Source organism: Nicotiana sylvestris, chromosome 1 (assembly GCF_000393655.2).
Source record: "Nicotiana sylvestris chromosome 1, ASM39365v2, whole genome shotgun sequence".
NCBI classification, from domain to species: Eukaryota; Viridiplantae; Streptophyta; class Magnoliopsida; order Solanales; family Solanaceae; genus Nicotiana; species Nicotiana sylvestris.
In genome coordinates this window covers 27623775-27648791 of record NC_091057.1, presented here as the reverse complement: position 1 = coordinate 27648791, position 25017 = coordinate 27623775, and the positions used below count along the sequence as shown (strand labels likewise).

At 38.0% G+C, this 25017-nt stretch overlaps 3 protein-coding genes and 1 long non-coding RNA gene across 4 annotated transcripts; all 4 read left to right on the top strand.

The window, feature by feature from the left end:
* The first annotated feature begins 5373 nt into the window (after positions 1-5373).
* LOC138891315 (uncharacterized) lies at positions 5374-6848 on the top strand. The gene is made up of 3 exons (XM_070174698.1): positions 5374-5576; positions 6324-6555; positions 6663-6848. Exons 1-3 carry the CDS (start codon positions 5374-5376, stop codon positions 6846-6848), a joined length of 621 nt encoding a protein of 206 aa, XP_070030799.1.
* Positions 6849-13425: 6577 nt separating this feature from the next.
* On the top strand, positions 13426-17496 carry LOC138879061 (uncharacterized). Its single transcript, XR_011402672.1, has 2 exons — positions 13426-13730; positions 17112-17496. It is a non-coding gene; the product is annotated as an uncharacterized lncRNA (long non-coding RNA).
* A 1375-nt stretch (positions 17497-18871) lies between these two features.
* LOC138891312 (uncharacterized) lies at positions 18872-20869 on the top strand. The gene is made up of 2 exons (XM_070174696.1): positions 18872-18893; positions 20157-20869. The coding sequence occupies exons 1-2, from the start codon at positions 18872-18874 to the stop codon at positions 20867-20869; spliced, it is 735 nt and encodes a 244-aa protein (XP_070030797.1).
* Positions 20870-21335: 466 nt separating this feature from the next.
* LOC138891311 (uncharacterized) lies at positions 21336-21992 on the top strand. The gene has a single exon (XM_070174695.1). It carries the CDS (start codon positions 21336-21338, stop codon positions 21990-21992), a length of 657 nt encoding a protein of 218 aa, XP_070030796.1.
* Positions 21993-25017: the final 3025 nt, after the last annotated feature.

Below are 25017 nucleotides of genomic sequence, written 5' to 3'. Positions count from 1 at the left end.
AATGCACCCTCATCCTCTGGCCGGAAACCGGTGAGCCACTGCAACGTCTCCAGGTACTGATCTCCCGTATAATCTCTCATGGTATGCGGCAAAGCAACGTGAAGTCCATCAAGTGACAGCTCATACAGAACCTCCACGTCCTACATCGTGATAGTGGCATCGCCAATGGGCAAATGGAATGTGTGCGTCTCTGGTCGCCACCACTCTATCAAAGCCATGATCAACTACCATTCCAACTGTAGTCGACCGATCTCAACGATCCTATAGAAACTCATATCCTGCAAGCTTCTGACTATACGAGGATGGAGCTGATGGGTCTTAGGAAAGTCCCACATATCGTCTACTCTCCTAGAACGTAAAGTCTGGGCCAATAACTGCCCCTTCTATATTTAGGAAGACTTATGCTTGGCCTATAACAATAGTAGCTCTAGAGAGGCAGGTCCGGAATGAAAAGGTGGAACCTCCTTGACGACTACTGTAAATTGAACAAAATTAATTACATTATTTTTTTTTTCCATTGCTTAAATATATTGCAATACCTTGAATATTAAATTTTATTCAATATTTTTACTATATTGTTAATTAGGTTGATACATTTTCAATATTATAATTTTATATTCTATATGTTACTTTAATATGTTAGTTTTATTATTTTACATGTTAGTTTTATTATTTTATATTCTTGTTAATTATTCACCTATTTTTTACTATAATAAAATTAAATAATTAATTTTTGTAACTATACAGGATTTAATTATTAAATACTCACATTTTGGTTTCGGACATAATATTTAAGGCCCAGCAGCACCAATGTATCCTGAATTCTTATGTTCATGATAAGAATTATTTTTGTTTTTTCACTCAAAAGGTCTGTTAATTTATTATTGTATATGTTAGTTTTATTATTTTATATGTTTGTTTGTTTGTTACTGACTTATTGTTTACAATACTAAAATTAAATAATTAATTTTTATAATTATACAAGATTTAATTATTAAATATTCACATTTGATTCCGGAAATAATATTTGAGGCCCAGCAGCACCAATGTATCACGAATTTATATGTCCTTACGTTTGTTGACTATAATTGGAGATAGTTTTTGTTTGAACTATCAGTTTTTTGACGTATTTTTGGGAATAAGAGATACTTAAATAATTAAATTCTATAACTACAAGAATACTACGCTAAAAGGCACTGCTTTTTACTACACTAAAAGGTCACTACATTACAAATACGAGTACTACATTAGGCCATAAGATACCACTACAGGGAACTAAAGTAATAATTTATCTAGTTTACTAGTCTTTTAGCAAATAAATAATCTAACCGGATAAAAATAACAAATCAATTTAATCACAAAACAATCAGGAAAATACATATACCATAGTAAAAAGTAATTAATTAACATTTTTTTAACAACTAATAATATTTTTTCTATTTTACAAACTTTTTAGCACACAAATACTATTGTCCAGATAAAAAAATAACAAATTAGTTAAATCACAAAACAATCACAAATTAACATAGATCATATAAAAAATAACTAATATGTATTTTTTATACAAGTTTTGACAAAAACTAAGTCGGAATACCTTGATTTAAGATCATGACGGCGCCAGACACGCTGTCAGGCTAGCCAACACTAAATAGTTAATTAGATTCTCTTTTTATATTTTTGAAATCATAAAGTTTCCTTCAATTTCACTAGTAACAGATGAACTTTACAAAATAAATAAAAATATTTACCATTTCATTACTGAATATCCCATCATCATCCCAGATCCTGATGTCACAAGTGCATAAGATATTACTAAGAAATAAAATAAAATAAAATAACTGCCCGGAATATAAATTGGACAGAAAGAAAATATAAATACTCTGAAGGAGACTCTGCTGGCTGCGGATCGTTTCATAAGATGCATCTCACCTAAGTCTCTGTATCAACAATGCCGCTGCACCTACGAGGCCACTAAACAAATATATGTTTGTACAACAAAATGTATAGCAAGCGTAGTATGAGTACGAAAATAATGCGTACCCAGTAAGTATCCAGTCTAACCTCGAAGAAGTAGTAAGGAGAGGTCAACTTTGACACTTACTAGTGGTCCAATAATATCAGGTGCAGTAAAGAAGTGAATAAATATGAAACAGAGTAATTATATGAAACAAACAAGTATAAAATACGTGATACAATTTTTCTCTTTACAATTTACTCAAGCTCTGAACTAGCAAGTTCCCTCCGTAACCGGAGCATATATATATATATATAGAGATACAGTGGATTTCATCAAAAATATTGTCATAATTCAAATCAGGAAAAAACCTTCAGATACACTGGCTTCTTGGCAAATATTATGCACGATTCCATGAGAATAATATATATATATATATATATATATATATATATATATATAGAGAGAGAGAGAGAGAGAGAGAGGAAGTGTCGAGGCGTACGTCCCGATCTAACATAAAAGTAAATTGTGCACTACCGAGGGTTGAACGACGCGAACCACAGATATATCTAATGACCTGTCGAGGCGATCGGCTCGCTCCCATGAGAGTAGTAGGAGGAGTTACCCCGCTCGCGAATCATACTTGTGACACGATCAAATATAAGTTTCAAGGATTTTCCCACTCACGAATCATACTTACGACACGATCAAATATAAGTTTAAGGAATTACCCCGCTCGTGGATCGTACGTCCAACGCGGTTACACATAGATTTCTTAAGTTATTAAAGTATTCCTCAATTATTTTTAAATTACGAATTTCAAATGAAAACTTTTAATTTCCCAACTTTTCCTCAATTTCGACTGCTTTCAAAAAACATGAATAAGCTAACTCAATCTCGCTTTTTCTCAAGGCAAACAATAAATATAAATCAACAACAATATCAAAAAGACCTGATGTAAGCCTAAACTTACCCGGACATAAGTATAACTAGTAACTACGTACGGACTCTCGTCACCTCGTGCGTACGTAGACTCCACAATTATAAGCACAAAATAATTTAATTTACCTATGGGGTTAATTCCCTCTTACAAGGTTAGAAATGAGACTTACCTCGCTCCGAAGATCCATAACCGGCTCCTAAGCCCTTCCGACGACTCAAACCAATTCCCAACGCTCCAAAAATAATCAATAATTATGCAAACCCATTAATATATACTCAAATACCCATTATAATCCTATTTACGACAATTTCCAACTTTGCTTGAAAAGTTGATAAAATCATCCTCGAGTCCACGTGCCCGGATTCCAAAATATTTTGAAGATAAACTTTACCCATAACACCACGAACCCAAATATATAATTTATTCCAAGTTCCATGTCTAATTTCGTAGTCAAAATCAAAAAAATATTAAATTTTTAGGTTTTTCTTCAAAACTCCGAATTTTCAGTAATTTTCCATGTTAAAATCTAGATATAATCCAAGTAATTAACTTGCAATAGGTGGGAATCATTTACCTTGACATAGATGATAAAGATGGAGATCCAAAATCGCTCCTAGGTCGTCTACCATGGAGGAAATGAGATTAAATGAGCCAAACCCATTTTTGCAAACTTATACACTGCGAGGCAACCCTTCTTCCCCCTCGCGGGCCTCCCATCGCGTTCGCGATGAACAAAATTCTCGAAAGCCATTTCCAAACTCTTCTAAGACAGCCTCTAGTATAATGGTCATTACTTTTTGTACTAAACTCCAAATGACAAATGGTTTAACTTTTTAAAAACTATACATGAAGATCTATAACTTTCATGTTTTGGTAATCTCCTAATTCCATATAGATTTCGAGATATAAGCCTCCAACATAAGCCCTGTGCAATACAAATTTCTTCTTTATCTTCACGGACAGCCTGTGGTATACCAGCCATAACCTTTTGTACAAAAATCTAAATGATAAATGGTTTGCTTTTCTGAAAATTAGACACAGAGAGCTACAATTTCAATATTTGGATAATCTCCAAATTTCTTATAGATTGTGAGATATGAGCCTCCGAAATTAGACCTATGCAACAAAGATTTCCTTCTTTGCGAATGAAAAGAACAAAGTCCCTAAAGCCAAATCCTTCTTCGTGAACGCGAGAGGATCCTCGCGAACGCGAAGAACAACACCAGACACCAGCATCAACTATTGCAAAATAACCCGAAATGATCTGAAACCACCCCAAAACACACCCGAGGCCTCGGACCCCTGTCCAATCACACAAACCAATCCCATATCATAACACAGACCTACTCGATGCCTCAAATCACATCAAACAACATCGAAATCATGAATCGCACCCCAATTCAAGCTTAATGAACTTTAGAACTTCAAACTTATACAATCGATGTCGAAACCTATCAAATTACGTCTGATTGACCTCAAGTTTTACACACAAGTCACATTCAACATTACAAACCTACTCCAACTTTCTAAATTGGAATCCGACCCCGATAACAAAAAGTCCACTTCCGGTCAAACTTCTGAAAAACCTTCAAATTTCTAACTTTCGCCAAATAACCCTAAAATGACCTACGGACCTTCGAATCCACTTCCGGACGCGCTCCCAATACCAAAATCACCATACAGAGCTATTCCTAGACTCGATATCCCAAATGGACATCGATAACTTTAAAATCCACTACAACCCAAGTTTATGAAATTCTTCCAAAATGCCAACTTCCACAATAGGCGCTCAAATGCTCGCACTTCATCCAAAACCCGATCCGGACACACACCCAAGTCCAAAATCATCATACTAACTGGTTGGAACCTTCAAATCCCGATTCCAATGTCGTTTACTCAAAAATCAGACCTTAGTCAATTCTTTCAACTTAAAGCTTCCGAAATGAGAATTTTCTTTCCAAATCAACTACAAACTACCCGAAATTCAATTTCGACCATGAGTGCAAGTCATAATGCCTGAAGTGAAGCTACTCCTTTCCTTAAACTACCAAAAACGTGTTAGAGCTCAAAATGACCGGTCAGGTCGTTACATGAAGATTTTGTGATTTGGAGCCGAAACAAGCAATAATGTCCGAAATAACGCCTTAGCTAGAATGTGGGACCGAGAATCTTTACTTTTTGTGGGATGGGTGGGCTCCACTCAAGGTTTTTTTATTAAAAATGGAGGGGAGAACGTTTTGATTTTTTAATTTGGGGGGGGGGGAGGAGTCGAATATTCTATTTTTGGGAAAGAAGAAGGCGGTCTATATTATATATATTGTAAGACCCCGTGAAATTTCTACTCAAAACCCAAAATATCGTAGTGCCAAGTTAGGAATATGTGTTAGAAATTTGTATAATTCTTTGCGGCGAGCAAGCTCGTCGTGGTTCGGACCCTTTGGATTGATATTCTCTATCACTCAGGAAAGGCAGTGTTATGGCGGATGCTCTTAGTCAAAAATCTATGGGAAGTTTGGCTCATTTGAAGGCGTATCAGAGGTCGTTGACCATGGAGGTTCACCAGTTGACTAGTTTAGGAGTTCGTCTTGCGAATGCTAGCGAATTGGGAGTGATCATGCAGAATAGGGTTGAATCATCGCTTGTGGTGGAAGTGAAAGAGAAGAAATTCAACGATCCATTGTTAGCACAACTGAAAGAGGGGATTCATAAACACAAGACCACAACTTTTCCTTTGGTATGGATGAAGATACCCTACGGTACCAAGGCCGCCTATGTGTTCCGAATATTGACGGTGTTCGGGAAAGGATCATGGCAGAATTCATACTTCCAGGTATCCCGTGCACCCCAGTTCTACAAAAATGTATCATGATCTCAAGGAAGTTTATTGGTGGAACAACATGAAGAGGGATGTGGCAGACTTTGTGGCTAGATGTCCGAACTGTCAACAAGTGAAAATCCAACATCAAAAACCCGGTGAATTGGCTCAAAACATAGAAATTTCGATATGGAAATGAGAAATGATCAACATGGATTTTGTGGTGGGATTATTGCGCACTTTGCGCAAGTTTGACTCAATTTGGGTGATCGTGGATCGACTCACGAAATTAGCGCACTTCTTTCCAGTCAAACCTACCGACACAACGAAACATTATACTCAGTTGTATATCAGAGAAATAGTCAGGTTGCATGGCACTCCAGTTTCAATCATTTCAGATCGAGTGGCTCAGTTCACGGCCAACTTTTGGAAGAAATTTAGCAAGGTTTGGGTACGTAGGTAAATCTTAGTAAAACTTTTCATCCTCAAACCGACGGGCAAGCAGAGCAGACTATTGAGACGCTTGAGGACATGTTGCATGCTTGAGTTCTTGATTTCAAAGGTAGTTGAAATGATCATTTGCCACTTATAGAGTTTGCTTATAAAAACAGCTTCCATGCTAGTATCCAAATAGCACCATTTGAAACATTGTATGGTAGGAGATGTAGATCTCCCATTGGGTGGTTCGAAGTTGGAGAAGCTGAATTGATAGGGTCGGACCTTGTGCATCAGGCTATGGAGAATGTCAAGATTATCATTGAAAGGTTGAAAACTGCTCAGAGCCGCCAAAAGTCTTATTCGGACATTTGTCGCAGAGATTTAGAGTTCAAAGAAAATGATTGGGTATTTTCAAGGTTTCCCCCATGAAGGGTATCATGCAATTTAGAAAGAAAGGAAAATTGAGTTCGAGGTATGTCAGACCACACAGATTCATTAAGAGGATTGGTCAGGTAGCGTACAAGCTCGAGCTGCCACCCGAGATGTCATTGGTACACCCAGTCTTCCATGTGTCTATGTTGAAGAAGGTAGTGGGAGATCCGTCCACTATTGTGCCGGTTGAAACTATTAAGGTTAATGAAGAATTGTCATATGAAGAAGTTCCAGTTGCCATTTTTGACACGCAAGTTCGAAATTGAGAAATAAGGAAATTTCCTCCGTAAAAGTGTTATAGCGGAACCAATAGGTTGAGGAAGCCACTTGGGAAGCAAAGGAAGAAATGAAAAGAAATTACCCACATTGTTTTATATAGCCATGTAATAGCTTTTATGAATTTGGTTCTTATGAACTTTGTATCCTTTGGTTTGGTCTATGTAAAGCTGTTCTGTTTTGGTTGTATGTTGCCTATGCGGCCATGGTTGGTGTCATTACAAGTTATGTCATGTCTATAGATTGTGTATATGCTGTTAGGATATGTTTTTGGGGCTCTCTGACCGGTGGATAGGCGCCTAGTTACAAAGGAAACTCTGGTGAAATTTTCGAAAATTTAGGGAGTTAGCCAAATTTGGGGCTGTTGATATGTTTCATGATGTGAAAAGATGAAGTTGCATAAGGATTGCTAATGAGTGAACCTTGATCCTCATTCGAGTATGAATGATCTTAAGTGGGGGAGGATGTAAGGCCCAGTGAAACTTCTACTCAAAACCCGAAATCCCATAGTGCCAAGTTAGAAATATGTGTTAGAAATGTTACGCCCCGAAATATTACGTCAATATCACGTTCTGTAGTATTATATTATGATGATGTCGAGCCTTGCAGTATTACATTACGGTGATGTCACGCTTGTAGTATTAAGTTACGATGATGTTGCACCCTGAAGTATTAAACGTGGAATTTGACGTAAGGTAATTAACATCCGTCCAAGTAAAAGATTATTTGGAGGTTATAAGGATTATGCTATTTCCCAAGTGATTTTCGTGAAGGTGAGAGGGAAGCAAGTCGAAGAAAATGAATTTCGTTGAAAGTGGCCAATTTGGAATAAAATACGGGTCGAACGATAATACCAATAATTATGAACTAGTATCATGCAAGGTACCATATGACCACGGTAGTATAACATATAAAGTATATATGAAGTATTATAAATAAAATTTTAGTAATTTGGGATAATTTTTAAATTATGCGAGTAATTGGTTAATTACCGGGTAACGGGACATTACCCGGTTAACTAATAAGTGGATTAAAACTTAATAATTATCCATCACTCAAATATGTGGCAGCAATCCTTTCTCTTATTGATGACTCTTATATCGTTAATTAGGTGGCATTAAGAGAATTCTTTTTGGTGTCTTAGTCATCTTATGAAGTGGGGCAACCTAAATATTACTTCTCCAATTCATTAAAGAGAGGTTCATGAACATAACTAATATATGAAATAGCAGAGGTTCATTAACGTGACTACTATATGAAACAGCAAAGTGAGGTTCATTAACCTCACTGCTATATTAAATAGCAAAGAGAGGTATATATAAAGAGATATATCATTTTGGCAACGTAATTCCTTCAACAATTCATACGAGATTGTATCGTAGCAACGTGAGATTTTGCGATTCTGAGGAAGTACGATGCAATCTTTCCCAAGAATATCATATGAATTTTCCCCTACTCCGATCTCTTGTTATGTGTTGTCACAAAGACGTGGGTTAGAGGGATTGTTAAGAGATATGTGCAAATGCACAAATTACATAAATGACTCTATCCATAGAAGTATTAGAGATGTCTATGTGCCAAAATTTCCATGTGTCGTAATAATTTATCATTTGTTAATGGGTCTCAGAAAAATATGAAAGTTGAGAAAAAAAAAAGTTTACTTTATGATATTGCTCAAAGACAAAATGGTCTTATGAAATTCTGAATGATTTTATTAACGTACTTTTCATGCATTGCATTCATGTGCATTGACCCATGACCAGATGACGTTATATATGTGTATATATGTATATGGGATATGCGAAAAGGTTACGTCGTTATATACGCACCACCACCTGATCAGCTGGTATATGATGATGATGTTGCCCACAGTGGCTGAAATATGATTCAAACGGCGTTATATACGCATATATATGTATGTATATATATGTATATGGGATATACGAAAGGTTATGACATTATATACACACCATCACCTGATCAGCTGGTATACGATAATGATTTTGCCCATAGTGGCCGATATGATATGATGGGATGCCCTCATAGGCTGATGATGTTATGAAACATGTACCTATGCATGACATGACATTCATATGCATATGCATGACGCTAAAGGTAATGTATGATTTACAAAGTTATTCAGACTTACAGGTTGAGTCATGTGCTCTATATTTCTTCCAATTCTCTTATGTACTTATTTATGTGCCTTACATACTCGGTACATTATTCGTACTAACGTCCCTTTTGTCTGGAGACGTTGCGTTTCATGCCCGCAGGTCCCGATAGACAGGTCAAGAGACCTCCAAGTAGGCTATCAGCTCAGCGGAAGATGTTGGTGCGCTCCACTTGCTTTGGAGTTGCTCGTTTGGTTAGTATGATTTAGACGTATATTGTTGGGTATGGCGAGACTCTGTCCCGACCATTATGACATTTATGTACTCTTAGAGGCTGGTAGACATATGTCGTGTATGTGAAAGATTGTGCGGCCTTGTCGGCCTATGTTTCGTGTTTATAAAAGATTATATTGGCCTATTAGACCCGTATGTCATATGTATATGATGATGTAATAAGAAAGATACGTTAAGTTGGTACTCGGTTATGTAAAGTACCGGGTGTCCGTCACGGCCCATCAGTTTGGGTCGTGACAAAAGTGGTATCAGAGCAGTTCTATCCTAGGGAGTCTACAAGCCATGTCTAGTAGAGTCTTGTTTATGGGTGTGTCATGCACCACACTTATAAGCAGGAGACTACAGGGCATTTAGGATTGTCACTCTTTCTTCTTACTCTAGATCGTGTGGTAGAACTCACTTATAAGAATTCAAATTCCGAAATTCTTTCTTTCATTCGTAATAAGACGATACCTACATTCGGAAAGAAGGATTGGAAAAAGATATAGTTGTGAAAGAGTTGAGTCAGAGGAATTGGATTTTTGTATGATGCCTACGACAAGTAAATGTGAGGTTTTTAGCAGATCATGAGTGTACAGAAAGGTGTAAGCTTTCTGATAAGAAGCCTTAAGGCAAGAATGTTATCCATATTTATGGTAAAAGATAATGAGAGACTAAGAAGACAAATACAAGTTCCAACAAGCAAAAGAAGCAAGATGAAGAAGGGTACGAGGCGCTCAATTAATGAAGGTTAACGATGTTCATAATTGAGGCAGAGGAACATAAGCTTTTTGAGTTATATTCAATAGTAACAGAGGTATATACAATTGGTCGCACCCATTCCAGATATGCCCAATGGGGGTTAACAGAAGTAGTATAAGAAGATATGATGGATGAATTGTTTGCGTCTGTTGACATTTTCGAAGGATATTGCAAATGTGCTAATTGATCTCTTTATGAGACATCCAAATGGTGCACTCTAAAATAGTACAGCTAGATATGAGTACTACAAAGATAGGCACTGGAAGCCTTAAAGGGACAAATATTACCTTAGTATAGCTCTCATCCCTAGTAGAACGAGAATGCTTGGCAACCCGAAGAGCCGATGGATGAAGCAAGGGAAGCTAAAAACAAAAGAATGTCATGTTGAAATTTTTCAAAAGAAAGTGATAGGCAGAAATATTAGCAGAGTAATAAGAAGAGAGATAAGGAAGAATTATGAGTAAGATGCGATACATGGATGACAACAGTAGAATGTTATAGAACCTATAGTAAAATGAAGAAAGAGACGAAAGGTGATGGGCCTTAAGACAATAAAAGAGTATAGGCCATACAGTCATATCCTTATTTCTGGAAATGAGTTCGCGATTCTAACGTGATTAACAACAGGAAACGTTAAACCCTAGAGTAATAGAAATCAATATGGACTGATGAACAAGATAAACTAAATGTGAATTAGGGACTGAGTGATTTGATAATAGTCAGCATCATGAGAATTTCAGATTACGTTCCGGCAATAATAGAATGGACAACAGAACAAGATCCATAGAGAATTCAGAGGATGGTCATTCAAGAAAACGCTTCCCTAGAGCAAGCAATGTGAGCAAAGTTAAGCTTAAGGGATTATATGTGCCACATATACTAAGTTCCACCATTGCAATTAAGGAATTCTTTTATCCTTGGTACATAAGGATTACCGCAAGCTGAGTAAGGGTCATTGATGATGCGAAAGGACGCCAAAGATGGAACGGAAAAACATCTATAGGAAGGTCGTTATAGCTCCAAGTCTTAGTACTCCCCTAAAGGGGGGAATAGGAATGATAAATGAAGAATGCGATAAAAATGAGAAAGGGATGAGATTGCACTTATCCGAATCCTACATTTATGATATGATTCCATAACGTTACGTAAGCACGATGTCAGAAAAAGGAGTAAGGTTTCTTTCCCCGAAGGTTATTGATAAATAAGGAGCCAGTGCAAGAGGTAAGTTAGACAAAGGAAATGACCCAATAAAGATTTTGCAGAATATTGATACGGGTATGGGCCAACAAGCAATTAGTAGTTGATTCTAAAAGAGCCTAGATATGGCTAGACAAGAGAATACAGACAAATCAACAGATCGTGTAAGATAAACACAGGGAACCCCAATATGGGGAATTCAGCCTCACAATTATGATATCATGATCCTTGAAAAATATTCAAATAGGAATCGGGGTAGTTAAAGATACCGTATGAGTGTTACGGGGATAAAAGAAAGTGCCACTAGAAGGCAATCAAAATATCAGTTAAAGCAACCCTATAAGCACAAGGACGCGGAGGTAAGAAACTGCGGATAATTATAGGCAAGGAAGGACATCAAAAGGTCCGTAATAAGCTCACAGTTTTACGAGGGTCAAGGGTTCTCCCTAAGTACTATAACGAAAGTCTAGCCTAGGAAATAAGGAAGAAGGCTTCAACTTAAGCACAACAACCTAAAGAGGAAATGGTCGTGTAACAACAGTCTCACAACAACATTATAATCACTCCAAACGAATGTGGCACCTACCATGACTAATGAACGAGAAGTAAAATTAAAAGTAATATTTGAGATCATATGAGTTGCACGAAAACTCTGGCATGTATGGGCACTCAGATGAGCTAAGTATGGACGCAATAAGGGGCAGAAGGACTAGGAAAAGTAATAGCTTACGTTGAAAGAAAGCTAAAATGGAACGAAAGAAATTATTCGTTCAATGATCCGGAGTTGGTTACGTTATGAACTTACTTAAGGTTTCGGAGTTTTATACATGCAGCATATACAGCCGTAGAAGATTCTGGTATATGTTAAAATAAAGAATTGAGCCCGGATCATAGACGAAGGATTGAATTATTACAAGATTGTATCATGGATATTCCTCAGTGCCCATGAAAGGCTAAATAGAATAACTAATACCATGAACCGCAGATCAAAAGATAACTTAAACCTACATAAAGACCGATCAGAAGAAGGAGGAAACTGAATAGTTACATCAACGAAGTAAATCAGGAATCTGATTATTGCACCCAGAAAATTATGGACATCGTGATTGAGAACATTACAGAATCACTCTTAATATCAGAGGTGCAAGAGAGATAGTACAGTAGCCATATTTTATAACTGCTCTACAATGAGGCCAGTTAGAAGAGTACCGACCTCGTAGGAAGTCAATGCGAAGCTCTCACCGAACCATGCAAAAAGGTGCAAGTATTATAATGGAAGTTCAAGTTATGGATGTGAATTATACCTATGTGGAAGAGAGGTCATGAAATAGATAGAAGATGTGGTGTGAGATTTTAAGGTAAGTAAGGTGAAAGTAAACAACATACGAGATACTCAAATGCAGAAGGTTGTGAATAGTCCATACTTCAGATAAAAGGCTAGCAGTGCGAGGATTCAATATCCAGGAATGATAGTAGTGTCGTCAGTGGCATACCTTCCAGCCTATGGTTTCTAGGTATCGAGAGGCCTAGTTATGAAAGTAAAGAAGAGTTAGAGACGATGTGATGTCCCGCTTGATGTTCTAGAATAACATAAAGAAATCTATGGTGCCAACACGTTGAAGGAAGGTCGCGAGTAGTATAAATAGTTATGTGTAAGTCCCAAGCTAAAGTATTATGAGCACATAATTTTTGCCCTATATGAATTGCTCCTATAAAATCAAAGAAAATAGTTTTTTTTCTAATTATTTGCCATTTTATAGGATTTTGATTTAACTGTTTGCATTTTGTGCATGTTTAAGTTTTATTTAAATCATGAAAAAATACCAAAATATCATGCATTGGATTTAGGATTTGTTTTTATATTTTAGAATTAATTAATTATTTTCTTTATTAAAACTGAAAATCACAAAAATAAGCGTGTTTTACATTTTTTCTCCTTTTATTTTTAGATTATTGATTTTTCACTTTTAATTTAGGTTTAAGTGATTTTGTATAATCTTTGTAATTAGGTAACTAGCTTAATTTCACATTTTAGATTAATTTAGGATTTTTAATTAAAAAAAGAAAATAAAAGAGTTAAATTGAAAGTAATTGTTAATTTCGGAATTGGACCAATTTAGCCAAAATCAGCCCAAATTTCACCCCAAACCCACTAGCCCATGACCCGGATTGGCCCAACCTCTCTCTTTAAAACCCCTTCCCCTTGATTTAGGAGAAAAACGGCATTCCTTATCTTCTGCTTCTTCATCCAAAATCGAAGAGAAGAAGGAGACCCTCCCTTGGCAAGAAATCGGAGCGCAGCTTTTCCCTATGTCAAACAAAAATAACACCCTATCTCCCCCTTGACCCAAGAGGAACAGAAAAAAATAAAATTACAGAAAAGAAAAAAAAAAACGAAAGGAGAATCAAAAGAAAAAAAAAAGGGTCCCAATGGCTGTTCTGATTTGCTGCTGCTGTAGTTTGCTCCATCGCTACTGTTTTGCAGCATCTATTTGGTTTTTCCTTATTATTTGGCTTGCTTAAGAGGTAAATTCAAGAGACCTCTTTTGTATCTTGTTGTATTTGTTGAATGAATGGCTTCCCCTCCCTTATTTGAAATCACATATCTAAGTGCTGATTCATTGTTAAAATTTTATATTGAGTTTGTCTCTTTTGAATCTTTTTATATTGCTTCTACATGGTTTGAGAATACTTTTGAGTTGGCTCATTTGTCTCACTGTTGGGATCCATTTTTGTCTATGTGAGCAAATGTCAATTGAGCTGTTATAGAAGTAAATTAAATGGGTCACAGGAATTTTGGTTGATAAAGTGATGCCAACAAGATTTGGATTTTGGTATTGAATAGATGAGAAACAAAACGGAATGTACCGGATTTTTAGCACGTACAACCATCAAACCAGAGACCAAAGCAGGGCTCGACCGCCTCCGGGCGGGGGTTCCCCGCGGGGCTATTACACTTTATTTGTTTGATTTAATGAGCCATGGGTTTAATGAACTTACTGGACAACTTCTGATTTCCACCACTTCTTCAAGTCCATATAAAATGTGACATATTTTTTTATAGTTGTCCAATTGCTTGATTCCAAATAAATTTGGTTCCAATAAAAAACTAATTTATAAATTTCGAACATGTTAGTGCAAATTAGTGTATAATTGTGCCAAATGATGATGTACAGTTGTGGGCATTGATCCAAAGATTTGTAAGTGCAAAGATCCAAAGTGAATTATTAATAAGCAGCAGTGGTAGTAGGATATTTATAAGTACAAAGATCCAACCCACTGACGTTCTCGCTCTTTTGCTGGTATATTTGGAGGAATATTTATAAATTTTAGGAATATCATTTGCACCGCTTGGATTAATGTATAAATTCTTCTGTCATTAATTTGTGACTAGACATGTACTTGGATGATTTGGGCAATATCACTATGATTATGTGTGAAATTCTACAGAGGCTATGTTTGTACTCAATAATTTGAGGCGTGTCATGCCAAATAAAACCCCTAAGCCGATGACCCTCACAAAACTAGCTAGCTTTTATAGAAAATTTGAGGTGTGCCATTTTCATTAGATAACCCATGACCCTCATGTAATTAATACTAACTCTTTTAAAAATTGAGGTGTGCCATCAATTGAATTTTTCATGGCCCTCGCAAATATTGTTATTAATTTGAAATTTCATAGTTGTTTTAGGAGCGCTATTTAAATTGATTTCCTTTATTTATTAAATTCGGGTGTGCATTTCATGTGACCCAATTTCAATTCTCAACAACGTTAAATAGAACGTGTCGCGAATCGCGGGTGCATTTCATGTGGCGTGGTTCAAGGCGTGTTTTAAATAATGTTTAATCTTCCTAAAATAATTAAAAGTGGTTATAAAAGCTAAAATGCATAATAGGTTAAAACATGTAATAAATCAGATAATAGGCCTATTATGAGGGGGTGGGATGCCCTGGATTTTGGACTTATTCACAGAACAATCACCAAGATGGCAAGGCAAGTTCTAAAGTATTCAGAAGATATAAGTTGTGAAAATAATAAGTGCATCAGTCAACATTCGAGGATGAATGTTCCAAAGGAGGGAATAATGTTACGGCCCGCAATATTACGTCGATATCACGTTCCACAGTATTATATTACGATGATGTCGTGCCTTGCAGTATTACATTACGGTGATGTCACGCTCGCAGTATTAAGTTACGACGATGTTGCACCTTGAAGTATTAAACGTGGACTTTATCGTAAAGTAATTGACATTAGTCCAAGTAAAAGATTATTTGGAGGTTATAAGGATTATGCTATTTCACAAGTGATTAGTAAATTCGTAAAGGTGAGAGAGGAAGCAAGTCGAAGAAAATGAATTTCATTAAAAGTGGCCAATTTGGAATAAAATACGGGTCGAACGATAATACCCGATAATTATGAACTAGTACCATGCAAGGTACCATATGACCACGGTAATATAACATATAAAGTATATATGAAGTATTTTAAATAAAATTTTAGTAATTTGGGGTAATTTTTAAATTATGTAGGTAATTGGTTAATTACGGGATAACGAGATATTACCCGATTAACTAATAATTGGATAAAAATTTAATAATTACTCATCACCCAAATACGTGGCATCAATCCTTTCTCTATTTGATGACTCTTAGATCCTTAATTAGGTGGCATAAAGAGAATTCTTTTTGGTGGCTTAGTCATCTTATGAAGTGGGGCTAACCTAAATATTACTTCTCCAATTCATTAAAGAGAGGTTCATGAACATAACTAATATATGAAATAGCAGAGGTTCATTAACGTGACTACTATATGAAATAGCAAAGTGATGTTCATTAACGTCACTGCTATATGAAATAGCAAAGAGAGATATATACAAAGAGATATATCATTTTAGTAACGTAATTCCTTCAACAAGTCATACGAGATTGTATTGTAGCAACGTGAGATTTTGCAATTCTGAGGAAGTACGGTGCAATCTTTCCCAAGAATATCATACGGATTTTTTCCTACTCCGATCTGTTGTTACATGTTATCACAAAGACGTGGGTTAGAGGAATTGTTAAGAGAATCGGCTCAGGTATGTTAAGGCTATCCCTTCTTTCTTTTTGCATGATCTATACGATACGAACGAAACGTGCAAATGTACAAATTCCATAAATGACTCTATTTATTGAAGTATTAGAGATATCTATGTGCCTAAATTTTCATGTGTCGTAATATTTTATCATCTGTTCATGAGTCTTAGAAAAATATGAAAGTTGAGAAAAAAAAAGTTAACTTTATGATATTGCTCAAAGACAAAAATGGTCTTATGAAATTCCGAAGATTTTATTAACGTACTTGTCATGCATTGCATTCATGTGCATTGACCCATGACCAGATGACGTTATATACGCGTATATATGTAAATATATGTATATGAGATATGAAAAAAGGTTATGGGGTTATATACGCACCACCACTTGATCAGCTGATATATGATAATGATGTTGCCCACAGTGGTTGAAATATGATCCAAACGGCGTTATATACGCGTATATATGTATGCATATATATGTATATGAGATATGTGAAAGTTTATGGGGTTATATATGCACCATCACCTGATCAGCTAGTATACGATGATAATTTTGCCCACAGTGGCCGATATGATATGATGGGATGCCCTAAGAGGCTGATGATCTTATGAAACATGTACCTATGCACGACATGACATTCATATGCATATGCATGACGCTAAAGGTAATTTATGATTTAAAAAGTTATTCAGACTTACAAGTTGAGTCATGTACTCTATATTTCTTCAATGTCTCTTATGTACTTATTTATGTGCCTTACATAATCGGTACATTATTTGTACTAACATCTCTTTTGCCTGGGGATGCTGTGTTTCATGCCTGCAGGTCCCGATAGATAGGTCGAGAGCCCTCCAAGTAGGCTATCAGCTCAGCGGAAGATGTTGGTGCGCTTCATTTGCTTCGGAGTTGCTCGTTTGGTTAGTATGATTTAGACGTATATTGTTTGGTATGGCGGGACTCTGTCCCGACCTTTATGACATTTATGTACTCTTAGAGGCTTGTAGACATATGTCGTGTACGTGAAAGATTGTGCGGCCTTGTCGGTCTATGTTTCATATTTATAAAAGATCATGTTGGCATATTAGGCCCGTATATCAAGTGTATATGATGATGTAATAAGAAAGATACGTTACGGTGGTACTCAGTTGAATAAGGTACTAAGTGCTTGTCACGGCCCATCGGTTTGGGTCGTGACAAGAAATTTGTAAAATTCTTCGTGGCAAACAAGCTCGCCGCACTTTGGACCCTTTGGATTGATCTGTGCATTAAAAGCTTAAGAAATAATATTTTTTAGAAGAGCGCATTTCTGCGGTCCATTATGCGGTCCGCATAGTTGTCGCAGAGTGAGGCAGTTTGATGATTAATTTTGAGGTCAACTATGCGGCCAATTGTGTGATCGCATAATCAATATGTGGGCCGTATAGTCATCGAATAATCTCCTTGGAATTTTGCGAGGGGCAGTTTTGCGGTGCATTTTGTGACCGCAGAATAGGTATGCAGACAACATTCTTGTCGCATACTCGGGAAGTTTGTTCATGTTTTGGGGGCCATTTTGCAGTCCCTTTTGCGGGCCGCATGTCAATTATGCAATCATAGATTGTGTCGGGGCTCCTATTTTCTAACTTTTAAAATGCGACCCCATCCCATTAAAAATACCCCATTAGCCCCCTTTTATGCTATTTTACTGCAAATAGAGTGAGAGGGAGTTCTGGGGGGAGAAACTAACTCTCACCGAGTCACTACAATCCTTGCCCAAATCTTTAAAGACTTTCAAGTAAAATTTGCTAGGCCTTCATCCTAAGAGGTAAGAACTTGTGCCATAATCTATGGTTTCGAAATTTCTATTAAAATATGTGATTAACAAGTGGGTTCATGGGTATAAGGATTGATTATCTTGCGTGCACAAATGATAATAGGGTATGTGGAGATTGTAAGTTTAAAATATAGCAATTAGGGTGTAAGATAATAAAAATCTCTCAAAGGGTCCTAAAATCACTATGCACATTTAGTGCTTGATAATATATTCAAATGAGCTAAAATATTAATCATGTCTCTAATTTTTGGTTCATCTTGTAATTCTCATAAAATAGATCAAAGTTGCTAAGAGTTCCGGAATTTTGTAAGAGTTTAAGGAAAGCTCCATCGAGGTATGTATGGCTAAAACCCCATCTTCTTAGAAATTGAGCTCCATTGGTGTTTATGAAAATGTGGTAAGACTAAAATTTGATTAATGTATTGATTGTTATTTCACATGAATTGGTTTTAAAATTATATATATATATATATATATATATATATATACATGAAAGGTGTGCCTCAATGTGTGCAATATACTATTCTAGATATTTAAAGATGTGCGAAGAATATGAACCATATGTTGGAATGCCTAGACTTCACGTCAAGATTAAAGCTGAGATTGCCATACCAACTATGTGAAATCTTACCTATGCCTACAACTTGAATTACTTTTGTATGTGCCTATGATCCTAAATTGCAAGGTTAACATTGAAAGTGGATGTGATAATTGTGGCCCTAAGTACCTATGAATTGATATATGTGAAATAAAGATTGAAATGAGATGATTAATGAGAAAGGAACAACGTCTTGGTAAGACGGCCTAGTTGATCGGGCCGTGATCGGATGTCATGCCGCACACATGGCGGTATTGTGCATATATTGAATATCGGAAAGTGAGAATAAGATTGTGATTGAGGTACATATCTCAAATAAGGCGACCTAGCTGATTGGGTCGTGATCGGACTCAGCTCAAAAAAGCGGTGGTATTGTGAATGATGATGAACAGTATTAAATGCCCCAAACTAAAGCTATGGAAATTGTGTGAAAGTTATATGATTCTTTTATTTGATGATGTGGTATTCGGTTAAAGCTTTTGATTGTCTCTTGTGATTTCCTTGTTCTTGTATGATAGTTCTTTCTAATAAGAAGGTGTTTAGTTATACATACTAGTACTATTCCATGGTACTAACATCCCTTTTTGTCGGGGGCGCTACATTTTTGAATGAATGTAGGTGGTTCTATAGCGGACAGTGTCGATCGCAGATAGCGGAGTATTCTCCTCTCAGAAGTCTTGGTGAGCCCCTTTCCTTCAGGGGTTATGTTGTACACCTTTTGTTATAAAATTTCCACTTTTGTGGTATAGCCGTGTGCCGGCGTTATCATAATTGTCTTTTGTATCCTTAGAGGCTCTGTAGATATTTGTGTGGGTTATGTACGGGGGTTAGATGGGTCCCTAGACTATGTTGTAATGCTAAACTCTTGTTTTCTCTAAATTGTAACTGTACGAAATCTTGGAAACTTAACCATAGTTAAGGTTGTGATATAAAATGAACTAACAATATTGAATGTACGATCTTTCCTACTGTCTAAATAAACAAAAGCATGGTTTTCTTAATCATATTGAGTTGGGTAGAAAGTGTTTAAAAAGGCTTGCTCAGTTCAATTCACTCGATTGAGCACCGGTTGTGCCTCTCGAGGTTGGGGCATGACAAACTTGATATCTGAGCCTAAGGTTTTAAAGTGTCCTAGGATGTCTCGGAGCCGTATCTAGTAGAGTCTTTCTTATTGGTGTGTAGTCGACCACATCTATAAGTTGGATGCTACTTGGGCATTTAGGAATAACACCCTTTTTTGATATTCTGGATCGTGCGGCAATTATGAAACTATTCCTCCTCTAACTAGTTCATTTCTTCAATTTTCAGTACGTGGCACCAAAGAAGAAAGCTAGAACTGGCTAAGGAGCCAATGCTGCCCTGGGAGCGGCAGTCGATTCCATAATTGATGATGCGGGTGAGAACCCGAGGGGTAAGGACATTTCCCCGACTACCACATTGCCTGGTTCTACTGCACTAGTTCCTACATCTGCTAAGGTTGCTACTATCCCTCCTATTGATATTCCTGTTCCGCCTCCAGCCCTAGCTTCCGGTTCTGGTAACTCTGATGGGGATCTTAGGGGAGCTATTCAAATGTTAACTCAGCTAGTGGCCTCTCAAGCCCAGAGGTCAAATGTTACACCAAGTTCGTCTGGCCAGCAAGGGGATTCCACCAGTACCAGGGTGAACAAATTTCTTCAAATAGACCCTCTAGTGTTTATAGGAGCAAATCCAGAAGAGGACAACAAGGATTTTATTGATGAGATACACAAGACCCTAAGGGTTATGCGTGCAACTAAAACGGAGGGAGTAGAGTTGGCTTCCTACCGTTTGAAAGGGGTGGCCTATTCGAGGTTTGAGTTGTGGGAAGATTCTCGTGAGGAGGGGAACCCTCCAGCGAGGTGGAGCGAGTTTGGCGATGCCTTTATAGATCATTTCCTGCCTGCTGAGACAAGGGCAGCCCGTGCAGCAGAGTTTGAGAATCTAAATCAAGGTAGCAGAAGTGTGTGGGAGTACCACATAGAGTTGGCCCGCCTGTCCATGTATGCCATTCACATGTTGCCCATAATGGAGGCCAGGGTGCGCCAGTTTGTTCAGGGCCTTAATCCTTTAACTATTAATGAGGCTTCTAAAATTGCTTTTAATTCTGACATGAATTATGGGAAGATGGTGGCATTTGCTCATGCCACATAGAACCGTAAACTAAAGAACAAAATGGAGAGAGAGGGTAACAGCAAGGCCCAGTTTACGGGCAACATGAGACAGTCACTAGGTGGGGAAAGATCAGCTTTCAGGAGGATCATCAGGGCCGTCCCAGTCTGTTGCACAGTCTTCAGCCAGTGCACCGCTATCAAGGCCTACCAGCAGCAGCAGTGGAGTCATTTTAGGCCCGGTCAGGGCAACAGGGAATCCCACTAGCGAGGTCGGTCATGAGAGAGATCCCAGCAGCAACAGAGGTCCCCGTGCCTTAGGTGCGGGAAGATACACTCAGGGATTTGCTACTTGGAGTTACCCGTATGCTATGGATGTAGGATAAGGGGTCATATTCACAGGCATTGTCGTGTATCTCGCTAGGGAGCGAGTAGGGGCACAACACACCCAGCAACTGCTATATCTTCAGCCCCCTCTCCAGCTCGAGGTACCCCAGTACCCATAGGGCATGGTGCAGCTAGGGGTGGTGCGCAGAGTTCGGGAGGACCCAACTGGTTCTATTTTATTAGTGGTCACCGACTGCAGAGGCTTTGTTACAGGTATTCTAACTGTCCAATCTCATGATGTGTATGCACTTATTGACCTCGGTTCCACCTTGTCCTATGTTACCCCTTTTGTTGCTATGGAATTTGGGATAGAACCAGATCAACTTCATGAGCCATTTTCGATGTCTACTCCAGTTTGTGAGTCTATTATGGCTGCTCGAGTTTATAGAGGGTGTGTTGTTACGGTGCGTGGTAGGGATACCATGGTCGATCTTATTGAATTAGGGATGGTCGATTTTGATGTAATAATGGGAATGGATTGGCTTTATTCATGTTTTGACAAACTTGATTGTTGGACTAGAACTATGAGGCTTGAGTTTCCTAATGAGCCCGTTGTTGAATGGAAGGGAGATAATGTAGTGCCTAAAGGTCGGTTTATATCTTACCTTAAGGCCACGAAGATGATCAAGAAAGGGTGTATCTGTCATTTAGTTCGGGTTACGGACACCGATGATGAACCACCTAGCCTTGAGTCCGTACTAGTTGTTAATGAATTTCTGGATGTCTTTCCAGATGAGCTCCCTGGTATCCTACCAGACAGGGTTTTGGGATCGACGTGATGCCAAGCATGCAACCTATATCAATTCCACCGTATAGAATGGCGCCGGCAGAACAGAAAGAGCTAAAGGAACAATTGAAAGATTTGCTAGAGAAGGGCTTTATCCGGCCGAGTATGTCACCATAGGGCGCACTGATTTTGTTTGTAAGGAAGAAAGATGGGTCGCTACGGATGTGTATTAACTACCGGCAACTTAACAAAGTCACAATAAAATAAATACCCTCTACCAAGGATAAATGATTTATTTGATCAATTGCAAGGTGCTACGTGTTTCTCAAAAATTGACTTGCGATCCGAGTATCATCAATTGAAGATAAGGGAGCAGGATATTCAAAAAACAGCTTTCAAGACTCGGTATGGGCACTTTGAATTTCTGGTGATGTCTTTTGGGCTAACAAATGCCCCGACAACTTTCATGGATCTTATGAATCGAGTCTTCAAGCCTTTTCTAGACTCCTTAGTGATAGTGTTCATTAACGATATTCTTGTGTATTCCCGAAGTCGAAAGGATCATGCTGACCATCTCAGGGCAGTTCTGCAGACTCTTCAGCAGCACTAATTGTATGCGAAATTTTCAAAATGTGAACTTTGGCTTGGATCCATCGCGTTCTTGGGTCATGGCGTCTCCAAGGAAGGAATTATGGTTGATCCTCAAAAGATTGTAGCAGTGAAGAATTGGCCTAGACATATCACTCCAATAGAGATTCGTAGTTTCTTGGGTTTGGCCGGGTACTACAGAAGATTTGTGGAGGGATTTTCTACTCTTGCCTCTCCATTGACTAAATTGACGTAGAAAGCAATTAAGTTCCAGTGGTCCGACACTTGTGAAATGAGTTTCCAGGAATTGAAATCAAGATTGACTATAGCACCGGTATTAACCCTACTAGAGGGTACAGAGGAATTTGTGGTGTATTGCGATGCTTCAAGGATCAGGCTTGGGTGTGTGCTAATGCAACATGGCAAGGTTATAGACCACTCTTCTAGGCAACTCAAGAATCATGAAAACAACTATTCAACCCATGACTTAGAGCTTGCGGCAGCGGTGTTTGCGCTAAAGATTTGGCAAAATTATTTGTATAGGGTCCATGTGGATGTTTTTACGGACCACAAGAGCCTTCAATATATTTTCAAGCAAAAGGAGTTGAATCTGAGACAGACAAGATGGCTCGCATTGCTCAAGGACTATGACATTGATATTCTCTATCACCCGGGAAAGGCCAATGTCGTGGCGGATGCTCTTAGTCAAAAATCTATGGGAAGTTTAGCTCATTTGAAGGCGTATCAGAGGCCGTTGGACAGAGAGGTTCACTAGTTGGTTAGTTTAGGAGTTCGTCTTGCTGACTCCATCGAATGGTGAGTGATCATGCAAAATAGGGTTGAATCATTGCTTGTGGCGGAAGTGAAAGAGAAGCAATTCAACGATCTATTGTTAGCACAAGTAAAAGAGGGGATACATAAACACAAGACCACAACTTTTTTCATTTGGCATGGATGATGGTACCCTACGGTACAAGGGCCGCCTATGTGTTCCAGATATTGACGGTCTTTGGGAAAGGATCATGGCAGAATCTCACACTTCCAGGTATTCCGTGCTCCCCGGTTCTACAAAAATGTATCATGATCTCAAGGAAGTTTATTGGTGGAACAACATGAAGAGGGATGTGGCGGACTTGTGGCTAGATGTCCGAACTATCAACAAGTGAAAGTCGAACATCAAAGACTCGGTGGATTGGCTCAAAACATAGAAATTCCGCTGTGGAAATGGGAAATGATCAACATGGATTTTGTGGTGGGATTACCGCGCACTCCGCGCAAGTTCGACTCAATTTGGGTGATCGTGGATCGACTCACGAAATCAGCACACTTCTTGCCAATCAAATCTACTGATACAGCGGAACAATATGCTCAGTTGTATATCAGAGAAATAATCAGGTTGCATGACACTCCAGTTTCAATCATTTCAAATCGATGGCTCAGTTCACGACCAACTTTTGGAAGAAATTTCAGCAAGGTTTGGGTATGCATGTAAATATTAGTATAGCTATTCATCCTCAAACCGACGGGCAAGCAGAGCGGACTATTCAGGTGCTTGAGGACATATTGCATGCTTGAGTTCTTGATTTCAAAGGTAGCCAAGATGATCATTTTCCACTCATATAGTTTTCTTATAGCAACGCTAGTATCCAGATGGCACAATTTGAAGCATTGTATGGTAGGAGATGTAGATCTCCCATTGGGTGGTTCGAAGTTGGAGAAGCTGAATTGATAGGGCCGAACCTTGTGCATCAAGCTATGGAGAAAGTCAAGATTATCATGAAAAGGTTAAAAACTGCTCAGAGTTGCCAAAAGTCTTATTCGGACATTCGTCCCAGAGATTTATAGTTCAAAGAAGATGATCGGGTATTTTTGAAGGTTTCCCCTATGAAAGATATCATGCGGTTTTGAAAGAAAGGAAAATTGAGTCCGAGGTATGTCGGACCATACAAAATCATTCAGAGGATTGGTTAGGTGGCATACAAGCTCGAGCTACCACCCGAGATGTCATTGGTACACCCATTCTTCCATGTGTCTAAGTTGAAGAAGGTAGTGGGAGATTCGTCCACTATTGTGCCGGTTGAAACTATTGAGGTTAATGACGAACTGTCATATGAAGAAGTTACAGTTGTCATTCTTGACAAGCAAGTGTGAAAATTGAGAAGTAAGGAAATTGCCTCCGTAAAAGTGTTATGGCGGAACCAACAGGTTGAGGAATCCACTTGGGAAGCAGAGGAAAAAAATGAAAAGTAAGTACCCACATTTGTTTGTATAGCCATGTAATAGCTTTTATGAATTTGGTTCATGTGAACTTTGTATCCTTTAGTTTGGTCTATGTAAAGCTGTTCTGTTTTGGTTGTATGTTGCCTATGCGGCCATGGTTGGTGTCGTTAAGAGTTATGTTGTGTCTATAGATTGTGTATATGCTATTAGGATATGTTTTTGGGGCTCTCTGAGAGGTGGATAGGCCTAGTTACATAGGAATCTCTGGC

Bases quoted from the DNA above. Each gene is read 5' to 3' on its own strand.
- LOC138891311 (XM_070174695.1), top strand. From the start codon at position 21,336: ATGGTGCAGCTAGGGGTGGTGCGCAGAGTTCGGGAGGACCCAACTGGT.
- LOC138891315 (XM_070174698.1), top strand. From the start codon at position 5,374: ATGGCGGATGCTCTTAGTCAAAAATCTATGGGAAGTTTGGCTCATTTG. The intron at 5,577-6,323 runs GTTAGCACAACT...TTATAAAAACAG, and splicing joins AAGAAATTCAACGATCCATT to CTTCCATGCTAGTATCCAAA. The intron at 6,556-6,662 runs GTATTTTCAAGG...AGGATTGGTCAG, and splicing joins AGTTCAAAGAAAATGATTGG to GTAGCGTACAAGCTCGAGCT.
- LOC138891312 (XM_070174696.1), top strand. From the start codon at position 18,872: ATGAGAAAGGAACAACGTCTTG. The intron at 18,894-20,156 runs GTAAGACGGCCT...CTACTGCACTAG, and splicing joins GAGAAAGGAACAACGTCTTG to TTCCTACATCTGCTAAGGTT.